The sequence below is a fragment of the Mercenaria mercenaria genome, chromosome 11 (genome assembly GCF_021730395.1).
Source record: "Mercenaria mercenaria strain notata chromosome 11, MADL_Memer_1, whole genome shotgun sequence".
Lineage (NCBI taxonomy): Eukaryota > Metazoa > Mollusca > Bivalvia > Venerida > Veneridae > Mercenaria > Mercenaria mercenaria.
The window spans coordinates 75,906,889-75,929,502 of NC_069371.1; the positions used below are offsets into that span (position 1 = coordinate 75,906,889).

Consider the following 22,614-nt stretch of genomic DNA (forward strand, 5'->3'; position numbering starts at 1 on the left):
AAATACGTTTGTTGGTAGTGAAATGAATTGCTAGAAATTTTACTTTCTGAAATGACCGTAGATGAGGCATTTATTAAATTGTTAGGTGAAGTAATTTTTGTGAAATAATCCAAAGGTATATTTGTTTAAATACAAGTATGCATTAATTTATATTCGTCCTTTTTTATAAGTTTTGATGTGAATTAAACGCTGAATAATACGAACAAGCTGTTTGGAGGTATGAAAATAATTTCATAGACCCTGGCGATGAAAAAAGAAGGATTCAAATACTGAAAAAAAAAACAACACATTTGTAAACTTCTCATTTCATGTCTGATCTACTGTCGGGCGAAAAAGACTCATTGTAATATAAGTTTTATCACCAGTTTGACATTGTGGGAATGAAAAAAAGCAATTATATAAATTTGTACTAAAATAAAGCTTTAATATTTAAGTCGTTTTAAGTATAGGAGACGTTTATCAAACTAATTTCTATTTAATATCGAACACCTGTTATTATTTTATTCAACTCGTTTTATCAACTAAACATGAAAAGACACTATCCTCTATGATATTTCAAAACCCTTCTTTGATAACATATGACAATTAGAGCATAAAAAGTCCGGCGCATAAAAAGGGAGCATTTGACGTAACAATGGGAGATAATTTAAATGTTACATATTTGCTTTCCATACAAAACAGATACATTGCTCGAAAAACGAAATACTTAATCTTTAATACAGCTGTGCGTGTATTTTTTTTTAAGATGTGTGTTTGTCTCCATTTCAAAATAATATTATATAAAAACATACACTTAAACTAATTAAAATATTCATATTCAAATACATATGAGGACGTCTCTTGCATAGTGATACTGTGTTCGGGCGTCTGTCATGTTGTAAGAAAGAGCGCTAACAAACATTTAAAAAATCTAATGCCATCTACCTTCTTATTTCTTAGTGCTGAGATCTCACTTCATGGCCTTAAGTCATAAACAGATAAAAAAGAGTAGAATTTCGTAATTACCTTTGAAAAGCAACACTGTTTATCATTCTTTAGATTATCGCAAATTACAAATAACGCTTCAAGTGTGCGGGATGTAGTGGGTTTGATCTCCACTTCGTACTGATGACTTTAAAAATGGTACCAGTTGTTCCCTTGTCTGTCGCTCTACATTTAAAGGGAAACTGTGCTCTCATACCCTCGTAGCGATGGATTACATCTTGAATGAAGTGCCGAGAATTGTGAGTTGGTTTCACAGTCGACTTAAAATGAATTAGTATAAACTAAATTAACTCAATCTTTAGACTTTCATTTCTAAAACGGTTGCCTTTCTAAAACTGCGTACACCTAAGAGATTTGATAATCACTCTAAGAAACGAACAGCAATGTAATTTGTGACAATTGTACCTCAATCAGAATATTTTGAAAAACGGGTCTGGTGAATTGGATGGACTGGTTTGCACGTCAACCCGTTTTCTCGAAAATATTTAATTAAAGAAAATGATTTATGTACAGAATGTTTGGTTCAGACAAGTACACATCACCTCTGATTATAAAACGATTCTCACAAAAAAATTCTTTCTCACTTCCCTCATTTGTATTGTGGAATTACCTGACTAGTCATATATACTTAACTTTTTAACTCCACACCTGTTTTTTTATATCTTTTTCTTATTTTCTTTGTTTTTATCTCTAACAAAATTTAGATCTGACAGATTTAAATGAAAATTGGTAACATTGTTAAATGATTTGTGACATTGATAAAACATAATAATGATAACAACTATGTGTAAAATCGTAAAAAAGTAAAGAATCAGAAAAAAGTTGCAAAGTATATAATCATTAAATTGAATACGCGCCCTTTCAGTTTTTTTAGATTCCTTTAAAATATATGTTTTTTATATTAATGTAATTATTTACATAAGTCATATTTTAACCAGTTTGTTGAAATATAAAATGACGTGTCTATCCTTATCGAACACAAAATTATTTGTTTACGTGGTATTTTGATGAACATTATTGGAATTTGAGTTATGTCATTAAAGAAATTAAGAAGGAAGTTTCCTATATTAGTATTGGTGTTTGGATCAAAAAGATAATGATTAACATGTAAAGCATGAGAATAATCAGAGACTATACTCTTAGTATTTCTTTATAGCATTATAAAAATGTACACTAATTGTGACTGTCACTCAACTAGAATTTTAAGCTAATCGTACGGTAACCGCTTTTATCTAATAGATATATCTCAATCATATAAATTATACATAAAGGGAATATTTAAAAGAAAACTGTCCGTCTATTCGTATGCTTTGCTAATGTTTATTAAAATGTTTGTATTAGACCATTTGTTATTTTAATACTTGTTATTCAAGCAATCAAACCACACTTCCAGTGGTACGCTTTTTAACCAAGCAAGTTACGAGCACAATAAGGCATATGACAACTACTATGCAACCGAAAACGATACCAACTATAGACCATGTATTGAGATGACCCTTGGAGCTTGTGGCAGTTACTTTGTTATTCTTTTCAATACTTGTAGAAACATTGTCATTAGAGATCGTGGCGTGCATCGAACTTACAGTGGTATTGTAAGCATTTTTGATCATTTCAGTGCTAGTGTCGTAAGTTGATGGGAAGTACTCTGTTTTTATAGAAGCGCCTGTACTAGCTACCTTAAATGATGACGGGTTATTGTTAACTTCTACAGTTGAGATATCGTTGAAATCCCTCGTCGTGTGTTCTTTACTTTCATCAGTTGTACTCTCAGTGAGTTTAACTTTCGTTTGCATTTCCGTGGTAACCACAGTCGTAGTAGGAGGAGGTGTCACAGAACGGGCTTTTTCTGTGCAGTTGAAATTCAAGCAGATATTAAGTTCAGTTATTTCTGTTCCGTTTCCAAGGTCTATATCCCCATTTAGAATTCTATCTGCCAGCTCCATCGCCGCTTCAGTTACATTTGCTGGTGGAGCGTTTTTAGAGTTGAGGTCATATTCAGAACGCGAGGCTAACAAGATGTGTACAAACTCAGATGTTCCAGCATCGACGCTTCTCTTACTTCGATTTGAGTGACTGCAACCGAGGATTGTATAAGCAAAATGCATAATTCCTTTTTTAGGCCATTTCATTTGAGACGCTAACTTTTCGGAAATATCATATACCAGCCTGTTTGCTATCATCTTCCATCCAGTCTTTACCCCGATCATTATCAGTTTAATATATGATTTTTTCGTAGAAAATAAAGCTTTAAACGTCGATACTGTAATATAATTACATCCAATTCCTACACAAAACATCTGTTTAAGAGTGTCGCCTGTTTCCTGAACCAATGCACTCTTTACTGTCCAAAATGCCTTAAATGTATTAACCAGTCCAATTTGACACATTGACGGTGCATGATTATCCGGATAAATATAACAATCTGGATGAGAATCAAACGCCATTTGTTTGATTTCATCGCAAGTCTTGTGTACGAATGGTCTCAGGATGGGCACAAGTTGAACTTGCAAACACTTTCGTACAGCATTAATCCACCGTTGACCGACGCTATCAAATGAGGAATAGTGATCATCATACAACTTGCAAAACTTTTCAGCAAAATCCAGTGCGTAGGAGTTACCCTGTGCTTTGCAAGGATACCGCTTCTGAAATAATTTCAATACTGGATGAAACAAGCGTGTAATTCGATATACTTTCATTCATTCAATTTAAAATGATTGTGTATGTTTGCAAGAATCAAAACTGACGTTTAGAAAAAGATGCGTGTGTCATAAAATCATTTACCGGTAATATCATGTTAAACGCGTCAAGCCGTAATTTCAGAAGCCTTTCTGTTTTTTAATTCTAATAGTTTAGAAAATGTCATATTACCTCAAGGCACTCTCTGTACCAGTCACAGTTGTCTCCTGATGGACTGAAACACCAGTCTGGAACGGACGGTTTTGTTACAAGTGTAGTAGTGCTACTTTGTGCCGCATCTATTCCACAAGCACAGTCGTCGAAAACGGGACCTGTCACAATTTTGTATAGGATAACACTTATAGTACATACAGGTCTCTAATACATTAGATTAAAAAGTAATCTTCATAATAATACTTCGAACTTTGAAATTGCCAGATATATTCTAATAGAGCAACAAATAAAAATAATCAGTCATTTGTAGTTACATATTCGGTCTACAATTTCGGAAGGTCTAATTTAGCCATTCAGCTCAATACTGGCGGGTTAGTAGTATCGAAACGTTTAACGTATTCATTCAGTAGACACTTTGGGTCAGGACCATTCTCCTCCGTCCCAGCCAAGCATTAGCTAATATTTTTAGCAATAGTTGACGAACATAAAAGGGGATTGGAAAAAAGTTCTGCATGTTTTAAAAATGCACTTTTTTACCATCAATGCTCTGGGCAAATGTAAAACTGACACTGGTAACACTTCCTTGTGCTGGACCCCCGCTTTGTATCATGCATCTCATAAACCGGGTACCAAACTTAATATGCTTACAACTATATTTAACCTAATCATGGTGATGGGTTAAGGTGGAGGTAGTGGAAGTGGTGTTGCAAGTGACACAGTTATGGCGGTTGAGTTAGCTAGTAACTTAACCCTGGAAAATACATTCACTGCCATTCTGGTCATCAAAGTGCAAGGATCTGGTAAGCTTACTTAGACGCATTTTAGGATAGAGTGACCACACATTTACTTTATGTAAATAAGTCAATAATACTAAACAAAATCTTTCAATGATACCAAACACGACTCTCGATAAACTTTGTCAAACCATATCGTAGGATACCAAACTTGGGTAACCGGAAACGTTTATTGTTTTTAACATAATATTTATAATTTTGGAATCTACTCCCTAGGAGCATTTTGTGTTGATCAAAGGGTATTTAGCTCTTTGAAAAACATACTTTAAAAGCAATAAAGGGACATAACTCGACAACTCTTTTTATGAATTCTATCAAATAATATTAAAAGTATTGATATATGTATCATAAACTTGGTATACAGGGAGGGAATAAGCATGTCATGTTATATCCACATTTTTTTCTCCATTCACTTAGTGTAATAATTTTGTCCTCAGTGGACAAATTACCATTAGTTTGATATTGTTCACATTACCTTTTGTGTCATAAGACAAGTTTGAACAAGTACAATATACCACGCCTCAGTACCAGTCACGAGGAAGAAAATTTTCAAGTGCAATATAACGCTTAGGCGCAATTCCCAGATATATAATGACTTTTCCATAAGCAGACAGAAAGTCAACGAATGCAATATGTAACGCTTGAGTGCAACTCCATGCTCAAATGCAATTCCCAGAAATCTGAATGATTTTACCATAATGTGACACGCGTGATCTATGACTATGCATTTAGATTCCACCAAGTGCTGAACGAAATACTAGAAACTAAAAATTAATAATGATCTCATTCTAAAAATAGATCCATGCATGTGCACCAAAAATAAGCTGATCACTGGAATCATTTAGTTGCGGGAGTCTGGGGATTGAACATATATGAAAAGTTATTTCCTAGTTTATTTTACTCAAGCATTTCGTTTCAAGTAAAGACTCTTTTTCATTTATCAATGTCGTATGTATATAACTATTTTACATGTATCTATATAAAGAAACTCTATTTCTATTTATAAGTAGAATAACTAATTAATTTTTGTTGTAACTGAAAATAGACAATGCTCTCATAACAAAAATAATTTTACGCATGAAAAATACGCTAATCATCGCGGGAGTTTGAGGAGTGAACATATATGAAAGGACTTTCCAAGTTTATTTTCAAGTTAAGAGACTCTGCTTATTTTGAACATATTCCTTTATCTGAAATAAATTCTACTAACTTTATATAAGTATATTCATCTAAATTGAAGGTTTACTCTATTTTCCTAAAAATATATTGTATCATTGTGTATATATTTACTTTCTTCACAAAAACAATTTGACATTTATAAAATTAATTCGTTATCATTTATTTTAATATTAAATGCCGAATAATTTATCTGTAATTCATGTTTTTCATATTCATCGCGGGCCGAGGACCTGACCAACAGTGTCCCCTTAAAATGCTCGAGATAGGGTATACAAGTCAGATTAGTATACTTCTGGGAGAATCTCATTTTCTATGAACGAACATGAGGTCATTATAAAATTCAGTATATCATCCCAATAAGAGATTTATAACGATTGTTTCCTTAATGATATAGCGGGGGTAATTCTAGAATCTAAAATTGCTACCGCGCACCTGCTATGTCGTCATGCTTGCACATGCGCAGGCGTGATGCCAAAGAGAACATTATACTACTTTCAAAGTTTCCGACCTACCTAAAGAGCATTGATGGCATAAAAGTACATTTTTAGAACACGCAAAAATAAAGAACGTCTTAAAATGCAATATATATATATATATATATATATATATATATATATATATATATATATATATATATATATATATATATATATATATATATTGCATATATTGCATATATATATATATATATTATTTTTTTTGTTGGATTTAACGTCGCACCGACACATGATAGGTCATATGGCGACTTTCCAGCTTGAATGGTGGAGGAAGACCCCAGGTACCCCTCCGTGCATTATTTCATCACGAGGGGGCACCTTGGTAGAACCACCGTCACCGACCTTCCGTAAGCCATCTGGATGGCTTCCTCACATGAAGAATTCAACGCCCCGAGTGAGGCTCGAACCCACATCGATGAGGGGCAAGTGATTACTGGCGGTCATTTAGTTGAGGCGGAGGAGGGGGCAGTCCTGGCCCTAAGTGTCTGTGATTCATTCCAGAACGTCGAACCGGTGGTCTTTGAAGGTATTACTTAGCCGTTCCAGAACATATTACAGTTACCCGTGGGTTAGTGGTTTCGGAACCTCTGAATTATACATTCCAGAATATCTAACCCTTATCCAACTCGTGACGTATTTATTACTGTCGTTTCCTTTCAGTCTGATATCACGCCGGCTCAAAATGATCAGAAACAAGTAAAACTATGTCATATATTTATCTTCTGAATAGATAAGTGTTTTTAGCTTATCTTGCATAAAATATGCATAGACATACGGCATTTATCACTGTGTGAAGTCGTACTCGATATAACTAAAAAAGGACATGCAAATGAAAATTATAAGATAAAGAGCTAGATCTCTCTACAAAAATGTTTTGTGTATTCAGAATGTGTAGGTAAATAATAGTTACTTATAAAATGCAATTTCAATTGTGCAAATGCAAGAATTGGCCTGAGACGATGAGCATTCCAGTGACGGCTATTCGCCACTTGTACATGACAGTGAATGAAAAGCGACGAAATAAGTATGTTACATCATCGATGGCGAAAAAATAAAACTATGATATAGGTATTTTGGGCTATTTTCTTCGGGTATTGCGAAATGCACATGTTAGCCTTTAGTTTTTATATCATGTTTTGCACAGCTCCATATACAAGAAGAGGTTTACTGTTCGGAAATGTTTTTCTTTTCGCAGTTAAATCATCAATGTGTTAACAATCATATCTCGAAGACTGAAGTACACTGATTTCGCCGATGTTGTATAGCCATCTTCCCATGAAAATAGGAGGGACATTACAGCTCCGTTCATCAATCTAATTATATATGAAATACTACTTACAGTCTGTCTAAAAGCACTTGAATCCTAGATTTAATAATAAGTCTAGAATTGAATAAATTTTCGATGACGAAATCTTAAATATACCTGATCCTCCATCGTCGTGGATCTCTATCATACACTGATAGTAACAGTACACTCTAGTCTGATCCTCACATTGATGTCTTCCTTTTGAAAATGTTTTGATGTATTTGTGTTAGGCAAGTCGCCCACTGATATTTACTATAGTCTGGATCCAGCAGTACACACTCTCTTCCTCCTGCTGGACCCGTATCTCGGTCACAGTCTGCATGCACATAATTTAGCAACAAGTATAAAACTAAAACGTCCAACATCGTGTTTTAAAATCGGTAATTTTAAATAATAGCTTTAAATACAAAGACAAGAGTACTTTAACACCTTCAAGTGGATTTTATCAGATAAGACCGACAATAATATGATTTCGTAACAATCTAGTGATCCAGCAATGTATGTTTTATTGCAAATCGGCGAATATCAATTATCTAAGTTAATATTGTTGTGATTTTTTCCAGTTGTAAAATGCAAGCTTCGGATAATTTTCCCTAGCAAAGCAAAAAACGTATTAATTTATCTGTCCAAAAATACAAAATATATTTCGACGAAAACGTCACAGATTATATCATCCTTAAAACACAGCACAACACCAAAGAAAAACAGAACATACCTGAATAGAATATAATATTCCACAATAGAATAACTTAGAATAGAATAGAATTCCCAGTTATGATGTCTCTTTCGGACGCTTGCAACAACACTCCGCAAAATGCTGTTTTTTCTAAGCCCTATTCCCTGCATTCTGGGACATTTAGTACGATTTATCCTCAATAACGGAGTGTGGCGCGTTTGATATTGTCAGGGCCGTGGCTAGCAACAGTCCGTAGCACCCTCTTGTTCAGTTCAGTTCAAAGATAAGTCTTTGTAAAGGATGGAAATGGTGGGGGTTGTGGAGGGGGTGGGGGTTGGGGTTGTATTTCTATATTCTTAGGTCATTTCAGACCAATAACAAGGATTTATCATTAATAGTGAAAATGAAGTGTGATTATGTTTAATATAAGTGTCAAAATTTCGAATGGGTATGATAGTACGTAGACCCTCTTTTATCTATCGTACTGTCAAGGACTGACTTTTCATAGGGTGTATTCCCGCATTCTACATGTTTAACTGCTGATGTTGAGGTCTTATAGACATCTTACCACCTTGCTGTTTAGACAAATGGCTAGAATTCTCAATACTATAACGTACAGAACTGCTTAATGTGCGGATTTTAACTGGTTTTATTAATTCTTTTGGCAAATGCGATGTACAAGGGGTGATCTAAAATTATTGAGATTTCTGTTATACCTCATTCATACTTAAAATTTGAAGTTTGAATGTAAAATATTAGCAGTTCATAGATAAGGTCGGTAACGAGTATGACGTTGCAGTACCAGATACCTTAATTGTTGATGTGTTATTGTTAATTTCTTCCGTTGTGATATATGTGAAAAGCGTTGTCGTATGGTCTTTACTTTTACCACTGGTACTCTGAGTTCAACTTCCGTTTGCATTTTCGTGGTAACCATTGTCGTAGTAGGGGTGGTGTCTCATATTCAAGCAGATATTTAGTTTAGATATATCTGTTTCGTTTCTAAGGTCTTAATTGCTATTTTGAATGAGGTCGTATTCAGAACGCGAGGCTAAAAAGATGTGTACGTACTCAGATGTTCCAGCATTGACGCTTCTCTTACTTCGATTTGAGTAATTGCAACCGAGGATTTTATAAATAAAATGTATAATTCCGTATGATTCCGTATTTACTTAGCTTTATCTAAATGTGGCTCCCAGTTATAAATAGTATAATACATTTGATATTTATAATGTTTAAGAAGTGGGACATAAATAACTCTATATCTCGAGGACGCAAGGATAAGCTGAATTGAGTAAAACAGGAATTATTTATAGTTAGAGGGTGATCTTTTTGATTTTTTACCAACATTTCGGGCATTGTTATTATCGGGATGACATTATTAATTTATAATCCGTATTATGCTCCAATCTTTTAGCTAAATTAACATTATCTTTAGATTTCATGTTCCTAAACGGTTGACCTGTTTTAAAAATACATTTGATTTGATAATCACTTTACGAAACGAACAGTAATGGTATTTGTGACACTTGTAATGCCAAAAGTTCTGGTGAATTGTGTGAAATATTTCGCACTGGAACCTCTTTCTTCGCTGATATTTTATAACTGAGATAGATTTGTGGGTAGAATATTTGTTTCAGACAAGGAAAAATTCTTACATTTTTTCTCTCCTACCTCAGTTGTACTTTGCAATTAACCAACTACTTATATATACCCAGCAACTTTTTTAACTCCACACCTGTTTTTTGTTGGTTTTTATCTCTGACAAATTTAGATCTGACCAATTAATAAAACGTGGAAAAAAATGATTTGTTATTTACGGCGCTAATAAAACATATTCTAAATTATGCTTGTCTCTGTTAAAAAGGGTGTATGGCTATAAATAGCTGATGTCTTTGATCTCGGAAACGACTGGTTTTAAAGAGAAATGCTCAGCATCTTCTATGTCATAGCCAATTTCACACTGCGTTGAATCTCAAATGGTTATTAAAAATCACTACAGACAATGTCCTCACACAAGATAAGTAGAACGTAGGAACTTAGGGAGGTTTAAAATTTTTCTTTGAGAATTGTTTAAATTTTACTTTGAGAATGTTTTTAAAACCGTTTAAAGAAGACGATTCTCGAATATTACTTTTTATGTTGTTCAAGCAGAAAAAGCAGAGGGTATACAAAATTTAGAAAATATTTCTGTTCATCTTGCAACTGTAGCATAATTATCATCATTTCTTTAATTATATGACGTAGTTACTTAAACTTCATTATGAAAGAAGGTACTAAGATAGTTTGGTAAATCGCCATTTTTTTTTGCTTTATACATTATAGTTCATTTTTGCATTAGTCGACGGTCTGATAACGATACCCATCCTCTTTCTAGTAGTAACTTTTCGATTGAAACAGACTTGGTTAAACAGTAACTAATCTTGCAGCTTCGTACTGTAATTTTTCAATGTTTTCCTTTTCGTATACGGTACAGCTATCTCAAAATACACTGGCATATTCTAATATAGGTCGAATTTAACAAGCGCATTGATCCCAATATTTCTGAGGCAGATATCGTTATATCTGAAATATGCGCGTGCCAAGTACCGTTCTCACTTAATAGTAGACCAAGATGTTTATGGTAACGAGTAAAACTTAACTGAAAATTATCAAAATAAAAAGTAGATTAAGGATTATTAGTAAGAGAACAGTAAATAACTTTTGTCTTGTTCATTAAGGTTAAACGTAACTAAACACTGTTTGACCCACTTTGCTATCCTTTTGAGGTCTTCATTAAGTCTTAGAGTTAATTCTATGAAGTTTGAGTCCCTGACTGGTTACAGAAAAAGAACTGTCATCAGCAAAAAGACGCATGTGATTATACATATGTTTAAATACAACCCGTTAAATTACTTTTAAAACACAACTTCTTTATGAAATTGGTCAAATTTCAGATGAGAGGTCACGGTCGCCCTTTTTGTACACTAGCGCGTAAACCACATTTCCGGTGGCACGCTTTTTAATCAAGCAAGAAACGAGCACAGTAAGGCAAACGACAGTAAACATGCAGCCGAAAACGATTCCAGCTTTGGACCCTGCATTGAGATTACCCTTGGAACCTGTAGCAATTGCGTTGTTAGTCTTATCCATACTTGTAGTAAGATTGTCATAAGAACTCGTCCCGTCCAACGAACTTTTCATGGTATGGCTAGCATTCCGGATAATTTCAGTGCTAGTGTCGTACGTTGTTTGGAAGAACTCCGCTGTTGCAGTTGTGATATCGTTGAAAACCGACGTCGTATGTTCTTTATTTTCGTCAGTGATACTCTCAGTGAGTTCAACTTTCGTTTGCATTGCCTTGGTAACCACAATCGTAGTAGGAGGATGTGCTACAGACCGGACTTTTTCCGTGCAGTTGAAATTCAAACAGATATTAAGTTCAGATATTTCTGTTCCGTTTCCAAGGTCTATATACCGGTTTTGAATTATGTCTGCCAGTTCCATTGCCGCTTCAGTTACATTTGCTGGTGGAGCGTTTTTAGAGTTGAGGTCATATTCAGAACGCGAGGCTAACAAGATGTGTACGAATTCAGTAGATCCAGTATCGAAGCTTCTCTTACTTCGATGTGAGTGACTGCAACCGAGGCTTGTATAAGCAAAATGCATAATTCCACGTTCAGGCCATTTCATTTGAGATGCTAACTTATTGGAAATATCATATTTTAGACTGTTATATAAAAAAGTTATTCCAATCTTAATCAGTGTCATACCCCCTGGGGTCAGAAATAATAAGTTGATTCTATTACATCCAATGCTTACGCAAAGCATCTGTTCCAGAGTACCGCCTGTTTCCTCAAGTAATGCACTCTTAACTGTCCAAAATGCTATAAATGTGTTAACCAGTCCAATTTGACACATTGACGGTGCATTATTCTCCGGATTAATATAACAATCTGGATGAGAATCAAACGCCATTTGTTTGATTTCATCGCATGTCTTGTGTTCAAATGGTCTCAGGATGGGCACAAGTTGAACCTGCAAACACTTGCGTACAGCATTAATCCACTGCAGACCAATGTTGTCAAATGAGGAATAATGATCGTCATATAACTTACAAAATTTTTCAGCAAAATCCAGTGCGTAGGAGTTACCTTGTGCTTTGCAAGGATATCGTTTCTGAAAGAATTTCAATACTGGATGAAACAAGCTTGAAACTGAATATACCGTTAAAGTCAATCAACTTTAATCAATTATGTATCTGTACAGGAATAAAATCGTACGTTTTCGATAAGATACATCATTTAGTATCATGCCAAACTTATTGGTTTCTTATTTTATTTCCAAGACTAGTACTTTTGAAACTGTTGTGTTACCTCAAGACATTTCCTGTACCAGTTACAATTGTCTCCTGATGGATACATCATTTAGTATCATGCCAAACTCTAAAAAGTCAAATAAGCAAACTTATTGGTTTCTTATTTTATTTCCAAGACTAGTACTTTTGAAACTGTTTTGTGACCTCAAGACATTTCCTGTACCAGTTACAACTGTCTCCTGATGGACTGAAACACTAGTCTGGAATGGACGGTTGTGGTACTATTGTGGTGGTGTCACCTTGAACTGCATCTCTTCCACAAGCACAATCATCGAAAACGGGACCTGTGAAAAGTATGTTTGGGACAACACTTAAATTCGTATATCCTAAAACATTAGATGAAAAGATATATTCATTTCAAAATTCTTCGATACTTCGACATCTGTTATTGCCATAACCAATGTATATGTTTATATCTACATATATATTGGGTCTTTCTTTTGTTTTGAAGACACAATACATGTTTAGAAAAAAAATAAAAAAGAACCAATAAATAGGTAGAGACCCGGCAGTTACGGAATGAATCTTATTGCAGACCCAACAAGTTGTATGAAATAAAATATATATGTTTATTTTATACAACCTGTTTTATTTTTTATTTTATACAACTTGTTGAGTATTTATATGTTATTCAAATAGAGCAACAAATAACATTTATCAGGTATTTGTACTTAAATATAAGATGTAAAATTAATAAGAGGAGGAAATCGTAAATATACCTGACCCTCGATCTTCGTGGATCTCTAACATACACTGGTAGTAGCAGTACACTCTAGTCTGATCCTTACATTCATGTCTTCCTTTTGAAAATGTTTTGATGTACTGGTCTGTAAGGCAAGTCGCCCACTGATATTTACTGTACGATGGTTCTAGCAGTACACACTCCTTACCTCCTGCGGGACCCGTATCTCGATCACAGTCGGCATGAACATAAGTAAGCAACAAGTATAAATATATAATTAAAAACCTCATCATAGTTATAAGTTGTACAACATAAATTTGGTAAATCTAAACATATTAATATTTTAAACTTCAACTATCATCAACTGGATTTTTATCAGATAAGATACGACAAAAGTATTTGATTTGTAATCTAACAGTCTGTTTCAACATATGCTTTGTGAACACGATTGACGAATATGAATTATCAAACTTAAAATTATATACTAAGGAACAAAAACAAATGCGCTGTTAACATATCATGAAAAGAATTAACATCAACTTTTCGGCCATAGCCCGAACACACACAAAATATTACCTGTAATTATCGATGATAGTGTGATACAAATGTGCAAAACGGTACTACAGGAATGTTTATAAAAACCTTTTTGTAAATCAAATTCATTACCAATCTGGATCTGGAATATTTTATGGTCATAAACTTGTTTGGTGTGGTAATAAACTTATCAAATATACCCTATGGAGTTGTAAACAGGTTTGTGAAGCCCTAAGGTTTCTGGTAGATAGCATATTTATTAAATTTGGCGATAAAACATCGGTATCCTGATGGGAAGCAGCTGCGACCGACTTTTGCTGATTTATTCTTATACTGTTATGAACGAGATTTTAAGCTCAGTTTGTCCACTGAGACACAATTTGACATTATTGATTTATTATTTTAACGGAACCTCGAGGTACCTTTGTGATATTTTGGACAACCTATATTTTTCAGAAATGGTGGAAAGAGTTACAGCTGAATGAGACTAATACCTCAGGTTTAGAAGCGTCATTTTAGGACTTAAGTTTAGAAGTTGTGAAGAGTAGTTTAGAAACAAAAGTATATGATAAAGGAGAAGATATCAGTTTTGATATTATCAACTTCCTCGTCGTTGATAGGGATGTCCCTCAAGCGACATCATACGGTGTCTCTATTTCAAACTTATTTAGCTTGCTCAAAGTGAGAGGATTTTAATAAGAAATTTTAAAAATAATTAGAATAATCTAAAACGTAATAAAACTAAATACTTAATTTTTTTTTAATCGTCTTTGGAGTACTTCATCCTGGGCTTCCGTGGCATATATAAGTAATGCTAGCGCTGTAGCGACATTTAGCGATGTCACAACGCTAGTATATGTGCCCAGGATGAGGGATGAGGTAAATATAAAAATCTCTAATATTAGAGATACACTAAAACTGAACACAAAAAAATTTTCTTATTGACATATGTTACCATAGAAAAATGTATTTACTTTTTACATAGGACTAATAATAAAAATGAACTCAAAATCTAAAGATAGAATTTCTAAAAATAGACTAATTCTTGGAACTTAAGGGGAAGTAACTCTGTACAAAAGTTAAAAAAGGTTACTTTCTTATGACTCTAAGCCAATCAGAATGATATAGTGAAAACGCATCAAAATTGACCTTAAATTCTAAGTAAAAGGGGGCATAATTCTGGAATAATTGGTGTCAGAGTTATACACCTTGTGTCACATATTGTGGGTGATAAGGTTGAACATTCATTTTAAGTTTGAATCAAATCCATTTAGTAATTAGTAATAAGTGAGATATAGTAAAAATGCATCAAAATAAACCTTAAATTCTAAGTAAAAGGGGGCATAATTCATGAAAAATTGGGGTCAGAGTTACGCACGTTGTGTAACATGATGTGGGTATTAGGTGGAACGCCTGTTTTAAGTTTGAAACAAATCCATTTAGTAATAACTGAGATATAGATTTCGGGACGCGACGCGACGTGACGGGACAAAACTGACTCCTATATAGCTCCCCACAAACATGTTTGGTGGGGGTATAACGAGTTACCGATATCATGAACAACGGATTGGTTTTCACTAAATTTTACTACAGATCGTTCGGACTTTAAAAAATATAATATAAAAATAAATAATAAAAGAAATATAACACATCTAAAAATATGGGGATGTAATTTATGAAATTCGAAAATTTAATCATAACGCTTATTTTAATTAAGCATTTGTAAAATGTGTAAACAAATCAACGAAAGAGGATACAATGCGAAAATCGATAACCACAGTGCATGTTTGGTGATTGACCCCTCTACAGTTACATATTTGATGGTGCGATGAATAAAATGTGTAAGACTCCCTGTTGCTTTTCTCCAAAATCATACAAAAGTAAAAAAGACGGAGGGAGTGGAATGTTGTCTTGCAGCTTGCTAAGACGTACCCTTGAAAGGTTGGCACTTGGTGCTCTGACTTCAGACAAGTTATTGAGTTATTGGTGTAATTATACCTTAGATTGACCCTACTTATATATTTTATTTTATATGATCTGTATGGAATCAATCTGGTATTTTGCCACTTATGTTAGAGCCTTTCTCAGCTGGGAGTGATTTTAGTTACACTGTCTTGTCTAACTTGTTGAAAATAAGGTCAGGTCGAGAACGCATTTAAACCCCCAGTTTCCATTATTTACGTTACTGACCGTTCCAAGGCGGTGACCCTATTTTCAACTTGTTTTCTGTCTGTCTCGTATTTTGTGTTACGCGTGGTGGAAATTTAATAAAATCTATCTCAGCATAAAAAAAAAAAAGACCAGCATGAAAAATAAAGGATCAAAGAGGAAGGAAAGCGTGATGGATAATATTTCACGGAATCAGCACACTAAAGTTTTTGTTGCTTGTTTCGTAACAACAAAACAGGATAAATCATAATGATTTTCAACGTGTATCTCAAATTTCTCCTTTAACTATGAATAAGTTATCGTGCTAACCATTTTTTTTGGCCACCGGCCGCCCTTGGGCGCTGCCGTACTGTGTTGTTTTTTTTTCTTGCGTTCGTCTTTGTGCGTGTGTCTTGGACTCTGCTCCACTGTGTTATTTTTTCTTATTTGTTTGTTTTTGTCTGTGAACGATAGTTGTGTGTTGCGTTTTAGAAATGGACTTTCCTTGTTGAATATTCATCCTTGCATTTTTCTACTTCCCCCCAGCACCCCATCTTTTTATCTACGCCTTACCCACTCCTCCTTTTTTATTTATAACTAGAATGAACTTGCTGTTTGAGTTCTGAAGCAACCCGTCTACAATATGTTTCCGTTACAGCTTCTTTTTGTTGTTGGCCTTCTTTGCGATGCATGGCTCTATGTCTGTGTTTGGGGTGTTCTGTGCTTCCGGAAAATCTACCCTTACATTTTACCTAACTATCACAGTTCATAATAGGCAGTACCTTTCTCGTGTCTTGTCCTCACCCCTGTTTGTTAACTGGGCAAAACATTTGTTCTTGAGTATATAAATTGTGTAAAGTCATTGAAAAATAACAGAAAGCTTAGATAACGTAAATGCATTATATTTACAAGTCTTATGCTTGTGCCCATACATGTTTAATGGTTTCATGAAATACTCACTGAAAATACCTTTCTGTTCTTTGATAAGTAATAGTTGGTATATCTGTCTTCATTTTGCAAAAGGTATTTCATCTGTCAATAGCTAAGCAATTTTCGAATATAATCGGATCGGTAAAGTTTAATGTATGCTCATTCAATAAATGCATTTTACTGTTGTTTTGTGGTGATGTAAAGGTATGTTATAAATTACTCTTTATATGTGGTTGATGTTAGATGCAAGTAAAGATATGGGCTTTCCAAATTCAAATGAAGTTTTGATAAAGTGTCCATTTCTTTCTTCAGTCATGTTAGCTAATTTTGATGAAACTAAAGCTTTTTCGTTTTTATACGATAGTATATCAACGTATATAGACGAATTTACAACGCTGTCGCGGTTGCCCTGTTGTTTAAACGGATGATTTGATTTTAATGCGTAAGTGCGTTTAGCGTGTGGCAAAAATAAAAGCACTCAATACTGTATATTTTTCTCTATCACTGAATATGCTGTTTTCTTTTTGTAATTAACTGGAAATTATTATGCAACTGACATAATAAAACATACGTTACCCTGGTAAGTAAAACCAAAACATTGGAGTTTCATGCGAATTCGAGTCCGGGTCATAAAAGTTAATGAAGAATATAAGATGACATTATGTGTGATGTGACTTACAAATTTTACCTTTGTATCAACAATGCTATAATAAGAACGCACTCAGACAAATACAGCGGCGTGGCTGTTTATTTAAAAAAAGATTATCACGCGATACCTGAAATTATAATAAAATTTGTAAGAAGATCTTTTGGAACATTAATAGAAATTTACTTTTAAAATGATTTTCAAGCTGAAAAATAAAAATACGGACGCGCTGATTGTAGGCGGTTCTTCGACTCAGCTCGGTCGGTCTGTATTCATTGGCACTTGAACTCTGAACATGTTCAATCGCTTCCGTAATGGTGTTGTTTTTTTTGGGGTTTTTTGCTGGTGTGCCCTCTACTAAGACATTAGTAAAATGTTTAAATGGTTCTTTGGTTTTTATAGCTATGTACACCAATATGTTTTGTTTTACACATCATGCCTTGACCATTATTTTATGTGTAAGTGATTCACCTTGCAGGAAAAATTGTATCGCCATGTAATTGTCGAATGTCATAATTGTGATTGTGAGGTTTGGTGCATTCCATTAAAGAATTTAACTGGACTCAGTGATGTTAAACTTTCTGATCTTTTCAGCTAATATATTCATTTTTCTGATGTGTTGCGAATAGCGAACTCACAGCGAGCTGTGTATTCCCCCTGGTTGGATATTAGCCTTAGATAACTTATATACCTAACTTAATGCTGGCTTGATGTTAGAACTGGATATTGGATGTCCGACTCACTGTACCTTCTACCAGCCAGCTTCATATACGTAATATCTTTACCGAATTTAAACTAAATTAAGTTATATAGTAGTTTAAAACCCTTCATTAGCAAACGTTAAATGTTGTTTAATAATTACCAATATCCAGTTTTTGTACTTTATGCGAAATGTCAAAATTTAGGTCCGTTTCTAGTATTTACCAGGATGTTATACCATCAGTTCATGACAATATTTTGTCTTTCTTAATTTTACCAGTGGGTCAGCTATACTGTTTGCAGTTTTATATTTGTAAGATATTGCACTAACTTTAAAATATCGTTACCGTAAGGATAATACCCCGTTAAATATTAGAAACGGACATGAATTTTGACATTTCGCATAAAGTACAAAAAACTACTACATAACTTAATTTAGTTTAAATTAGGCGAAGATCTTAATGACCTGAGCACTTATTTCAAGTGTGATATTCGCACCATTGAAAATGTGTATAAGCTATTCAGCTGACTTACGGAAGGTTGCCGGTTCTACCCAAATGCCTGCTTGGGATAAAACAATTCATTCGAACCGCCCCTGGTAGGTGTCGCTCTATAGCTTGCGAATGTCATGGATGGTAAGAGTGAGGTTTGATGCATACCATTTATGAATTTAACTGGACTCAGTGTTGTTACATTTTCTTACAGAAGGTTGGTGGTTCTATCCAAATGCCAGCTTGTGATAAAATGATGCACCTAAAGTATAGTGCTGCTTAATTTTCCGATAAAGTCGAAAAACTACTATTTATCTTTTTATTCATGGCTTTTGTTTGAGTATTCCATAATACGTATTTATTTCTTTGTATATATCAAGTAGTTCCGTAGCAATAAAAAAGATATGTATAATGAATATGTCTATTTTAAACAATGAAAATCATAATTATAATCTATGGAAATATTCAGCATTTGTTTTATATATATATCGTGTAAAATCACAACTCATTCGCGTTGGACTTCCGCTACTTTACTTAATATTATAAAAACACCGAAGAGAATGAAATGAATATACATCACAGTTTATTCAATATTCTACCGCTTATACTATATGTCCGGTTGCACATCTTCTAATAAAACAAACTACAGACAAAGTAATGCAAACAACCAAATACAATACCAACAACCATGACTGTGTTAAGATGATCCTTAGAAGCTGCGACAGAACTGGCATCAGCTGTGTGTGAAGCGTCTGTACCAGGAGGAGATGTCACAGAAAGCGATGTATCAGGAGGAGATGTCACAGAAAGTGATGTACCAGGAGGTGATGTCACAGAAAGTGATGTATCTGTGCAATTTAAGTTCAGACATATGCTGAGGGTAACTATTTCTATTCCGTTTCTGAGGTCTAAATCGCCATTCTGAATTCTCTCAGCCAGCTCCATCACCGCTTCTGATACATTTGCTGATCTGACGTTTTGAGAGTTGAGGTCAAATTCAGAGCGCGAAGCCAACAAAATATGTACCACAATGGCCGATTTGACGTGATCACCATTGAGATGGTCATAATCGAAATACATTATTTCTCTATCTTTCCATTTCATGTCGTTTGATAACTTTTCAGCAACTTCATGTTCATACATTTTTCTGTTGTAAACAGGTTTCAATATAAGTGCTATCAGAGTTATCCTAGGAAAAGTAAATAGACCAAACAAGTCAAGAGAGGTAAAATAATGACAACCATTTATCACAGACAACATTTCCTTGAATACCAGATACGACTCCTGTATTAAAGAACTCTTTACTGTCCAAAATACTCTGAAAGAGTTAACTAATCCTATTTGACAAATGGAGGGTGAATTGGCGTCAGGGTGAAGGTAACATTCCCGATGCGAATTAAATGCCATTAGTTTGATTTCATCGCAAGTTTTATGTACAAATGGTCTCAGGATGGGCACAAGTTGAACCTGCAAACACTTTCGTACAGCATTAACCCACTGCTGACCAATGTTGTCAAACGAAGAATAATGATCATCATATAACTTGCAAAATTTTTCAGCAAAATCTAGTGCGTAGGAGTTACCCTGTGCTTTGCAAGGATATCGTTTCTGAAAGAATTTGAATGTGGATGAAACAGGCGTGTAATTTGATATACTGTTGCACTGATTCAATTTAACTGATTGTATAAGGTTGCAGGAATCAAAACTGACGTTTTGAATTAGATACGTATGTAATACAGTCATTTAATAATTTAATATCATGTTAAGCGCTACAAAGTCATATTTATAATTTAGCAAACTTACCGTTTTCTTTTTTTATTCTAGTACTTTTGAAACTGATGTTTTACCTCAAGGCACTCTCTGTACCAGTTACAGTTGTCTCCTGATGGACTGAAACACCAGTCTGGAATGGTAGGTTGTGGCACTAGTGTTGTGGTGTCATTTAGAGCTGCATCTCTTTCACAAGCACAGTCATCGAAAACGGGTCCTGTGAAAAGAATTTTTGGGATATCACTTAAATTACATGTCCCTTATACATTAGATAAAAATACCAATTCATTTAAGAATACTTCGAAATTTGAATTTGCCATATACATATTCTAACAGAGCAACTAATAAAAATTATTAAATTCTATTACATGTAAATAAAACAGCCAATCCATCAATATTTGGTCTAAAATTAATAGGGGAAAAAAGCAACACACCAAATGAAGAAATCTTTTAAAGAATACCTGACCCTCCATCGTCGTGAATCTCTATCATACACTGGTAGTAACAGTAAACTGCGCTTTGATCCATGCACTGATGTCTACCTTTTGAAAATGTCTCAATGTATTTATCTGTGATGCATGTCGCCCACTGATATCTGCTATAGTATGGCTCTAGAAGAACACACTCTCTCCCACCTGATGGACCGTTATCTCGATCACAGTCGGCATGCACATAGCTAAGCATCAAACAGATCACCAAAATGTTCAACATTGTTGTGAAATTTGAAACATAAATGAGAAAAAAATCAAGAAGCAGTTCATCAACTGGATTTATATCAGATACGAAAATAAAAATAAACAAACATTGTGATAATCTTGTTTTCCAATGCTATCTGTTTTACCACGAAATCTGTGTATTCAACGAAATATAATCTATGTATTTGACGAAGAGGTAATGTATGTACTGTGAAGCGGGTTATATTCGCGGAGGTTTAAATTTCGCTATATTTGCGGTCAACATTGATAGCGCGAAATCTAGACACTGCGATTTTTTTGTATTCGACCAATCTGAATATATAAATTTTGTAAAGTCTATTAAAGTCGTTATTCATTTATGACAGAGTAAATAAATACTTTCAGTTACATATGAACAACCTAGAAACACTAAATTTATAATCATAATGACTCGATCGTGTGTGTTTTAGGAAAAAACGAATAAAAATAGAGTTTACTTTGTTGCCGTTGATGTTGAAAGATTGTTATTTCAATGAAGTCAAAATCACCATCCATCCTTATTATAAAAAGAGTATAGTTTCTTGTTTAACGTGAGTAGTCGACGAAAGTCCCCACCTGGAATGGATGGAACAATTTATTTCCAGCCGATTCCACGTCAGGCGTCATATTTACCTCCCCAGCATTCAGTCTTGGCAGATACTGCTGGAAACAGTACCAATTTAAGTAAATCACCCAACAATGAACACTAGTCGGGATATCAGCCCCGACCGGGAATCGAACCCGGACCGCTGGCGTTGTAGTCCAACCTGCTAACCATTGCGCTACTGATTATAATAGGCTGATCACTTAAACTTTTGGGGTTGAACTAATTCCAACAGAAACTTTTTGTTTTGGTGTGGAATGAGTAGTATGTAAGTAAATAAAACACAGAAAAAATGTCCTCAAAATATCAGGGCTTATTTTTGAGATATTGCATCTTGAATTCTGAAGTAAAGTCTAATACGTATTGTGTGTGTTTACGTGTGTGTGTACGTGTGTGTGTGTGTGTGTGTGTGTGTGTGTTCGGGTTTAACGTCTTTTTTAACAATTTTTCATATTATGCTTTAACATTTTGTTTTTATATTTTGAAACATTTCTGGCGTTACTTAACCTCCGCGCGAATCGAACGACATGATATGTGAAGTTTTGAACCCACTGTACTACGATAACGCAGTACAAAATATTTTTGAGAAAAAAATAATAAAACATTCTGAATGAAACGAATGTCCGTTAAATTTTTAGCTCACCTGAGCAAAGTGCTCAGGTGAGTTTTTCTGATCGCTCGATGTTCGGCGTCCGTCGTCTGTCTGTCTGTCGTCTGTCTGCCGTCCGTCAACATTTAGCTTGTGTATGCG

General features: G+C 34.4%; 1 protein-coding gene across 2 annotated transcripts; it reads right to left on the reverse strand.

Annotated features, from left to right (window-relative positions):
- Positions 1-1,818: 1,818 nt before the first annotated feature.
- LOC123532498 (uncharacterized) lies at positions 1,819-21,641 on the reverse strand. Of its 2 annotated transcripts, none has more exons than XM_053517782.1 (6): positions 21,008-21,641; positions 20,624-20,763; positions 13,366-20,384; positions 7,731-12,447; positions 3,856-3,995; positions 1,819-3,629 (listed from the first exon to the last, which is right to left on the reverse strand). In XM_053517782.1, exons 4-6 carry the CDS (start codon positions 7,759-7,761, stop codon positions 2,361-2,363), a joined length of 1,440 nt encoding a protein of 479 aa, XP_053373757.1. In that variant the 5' UTR covers positions 7,762-12,447; positions 13,366-20,384; positions 20,624-20,763; positions 21,008-21,641; the 3' UTR covers positions 1,819-2,360. The 2 variants fall into 2 exon arrangements, with proteins under 2 accessions (XP_053373757.1, XP_053373756.1); XM_053517781.1 differs by having other exon boundaries at positions 7,731-12,930.
- Between the last annotated feature and the right edge of the window lie 973 nt (positions 21,642-22,614).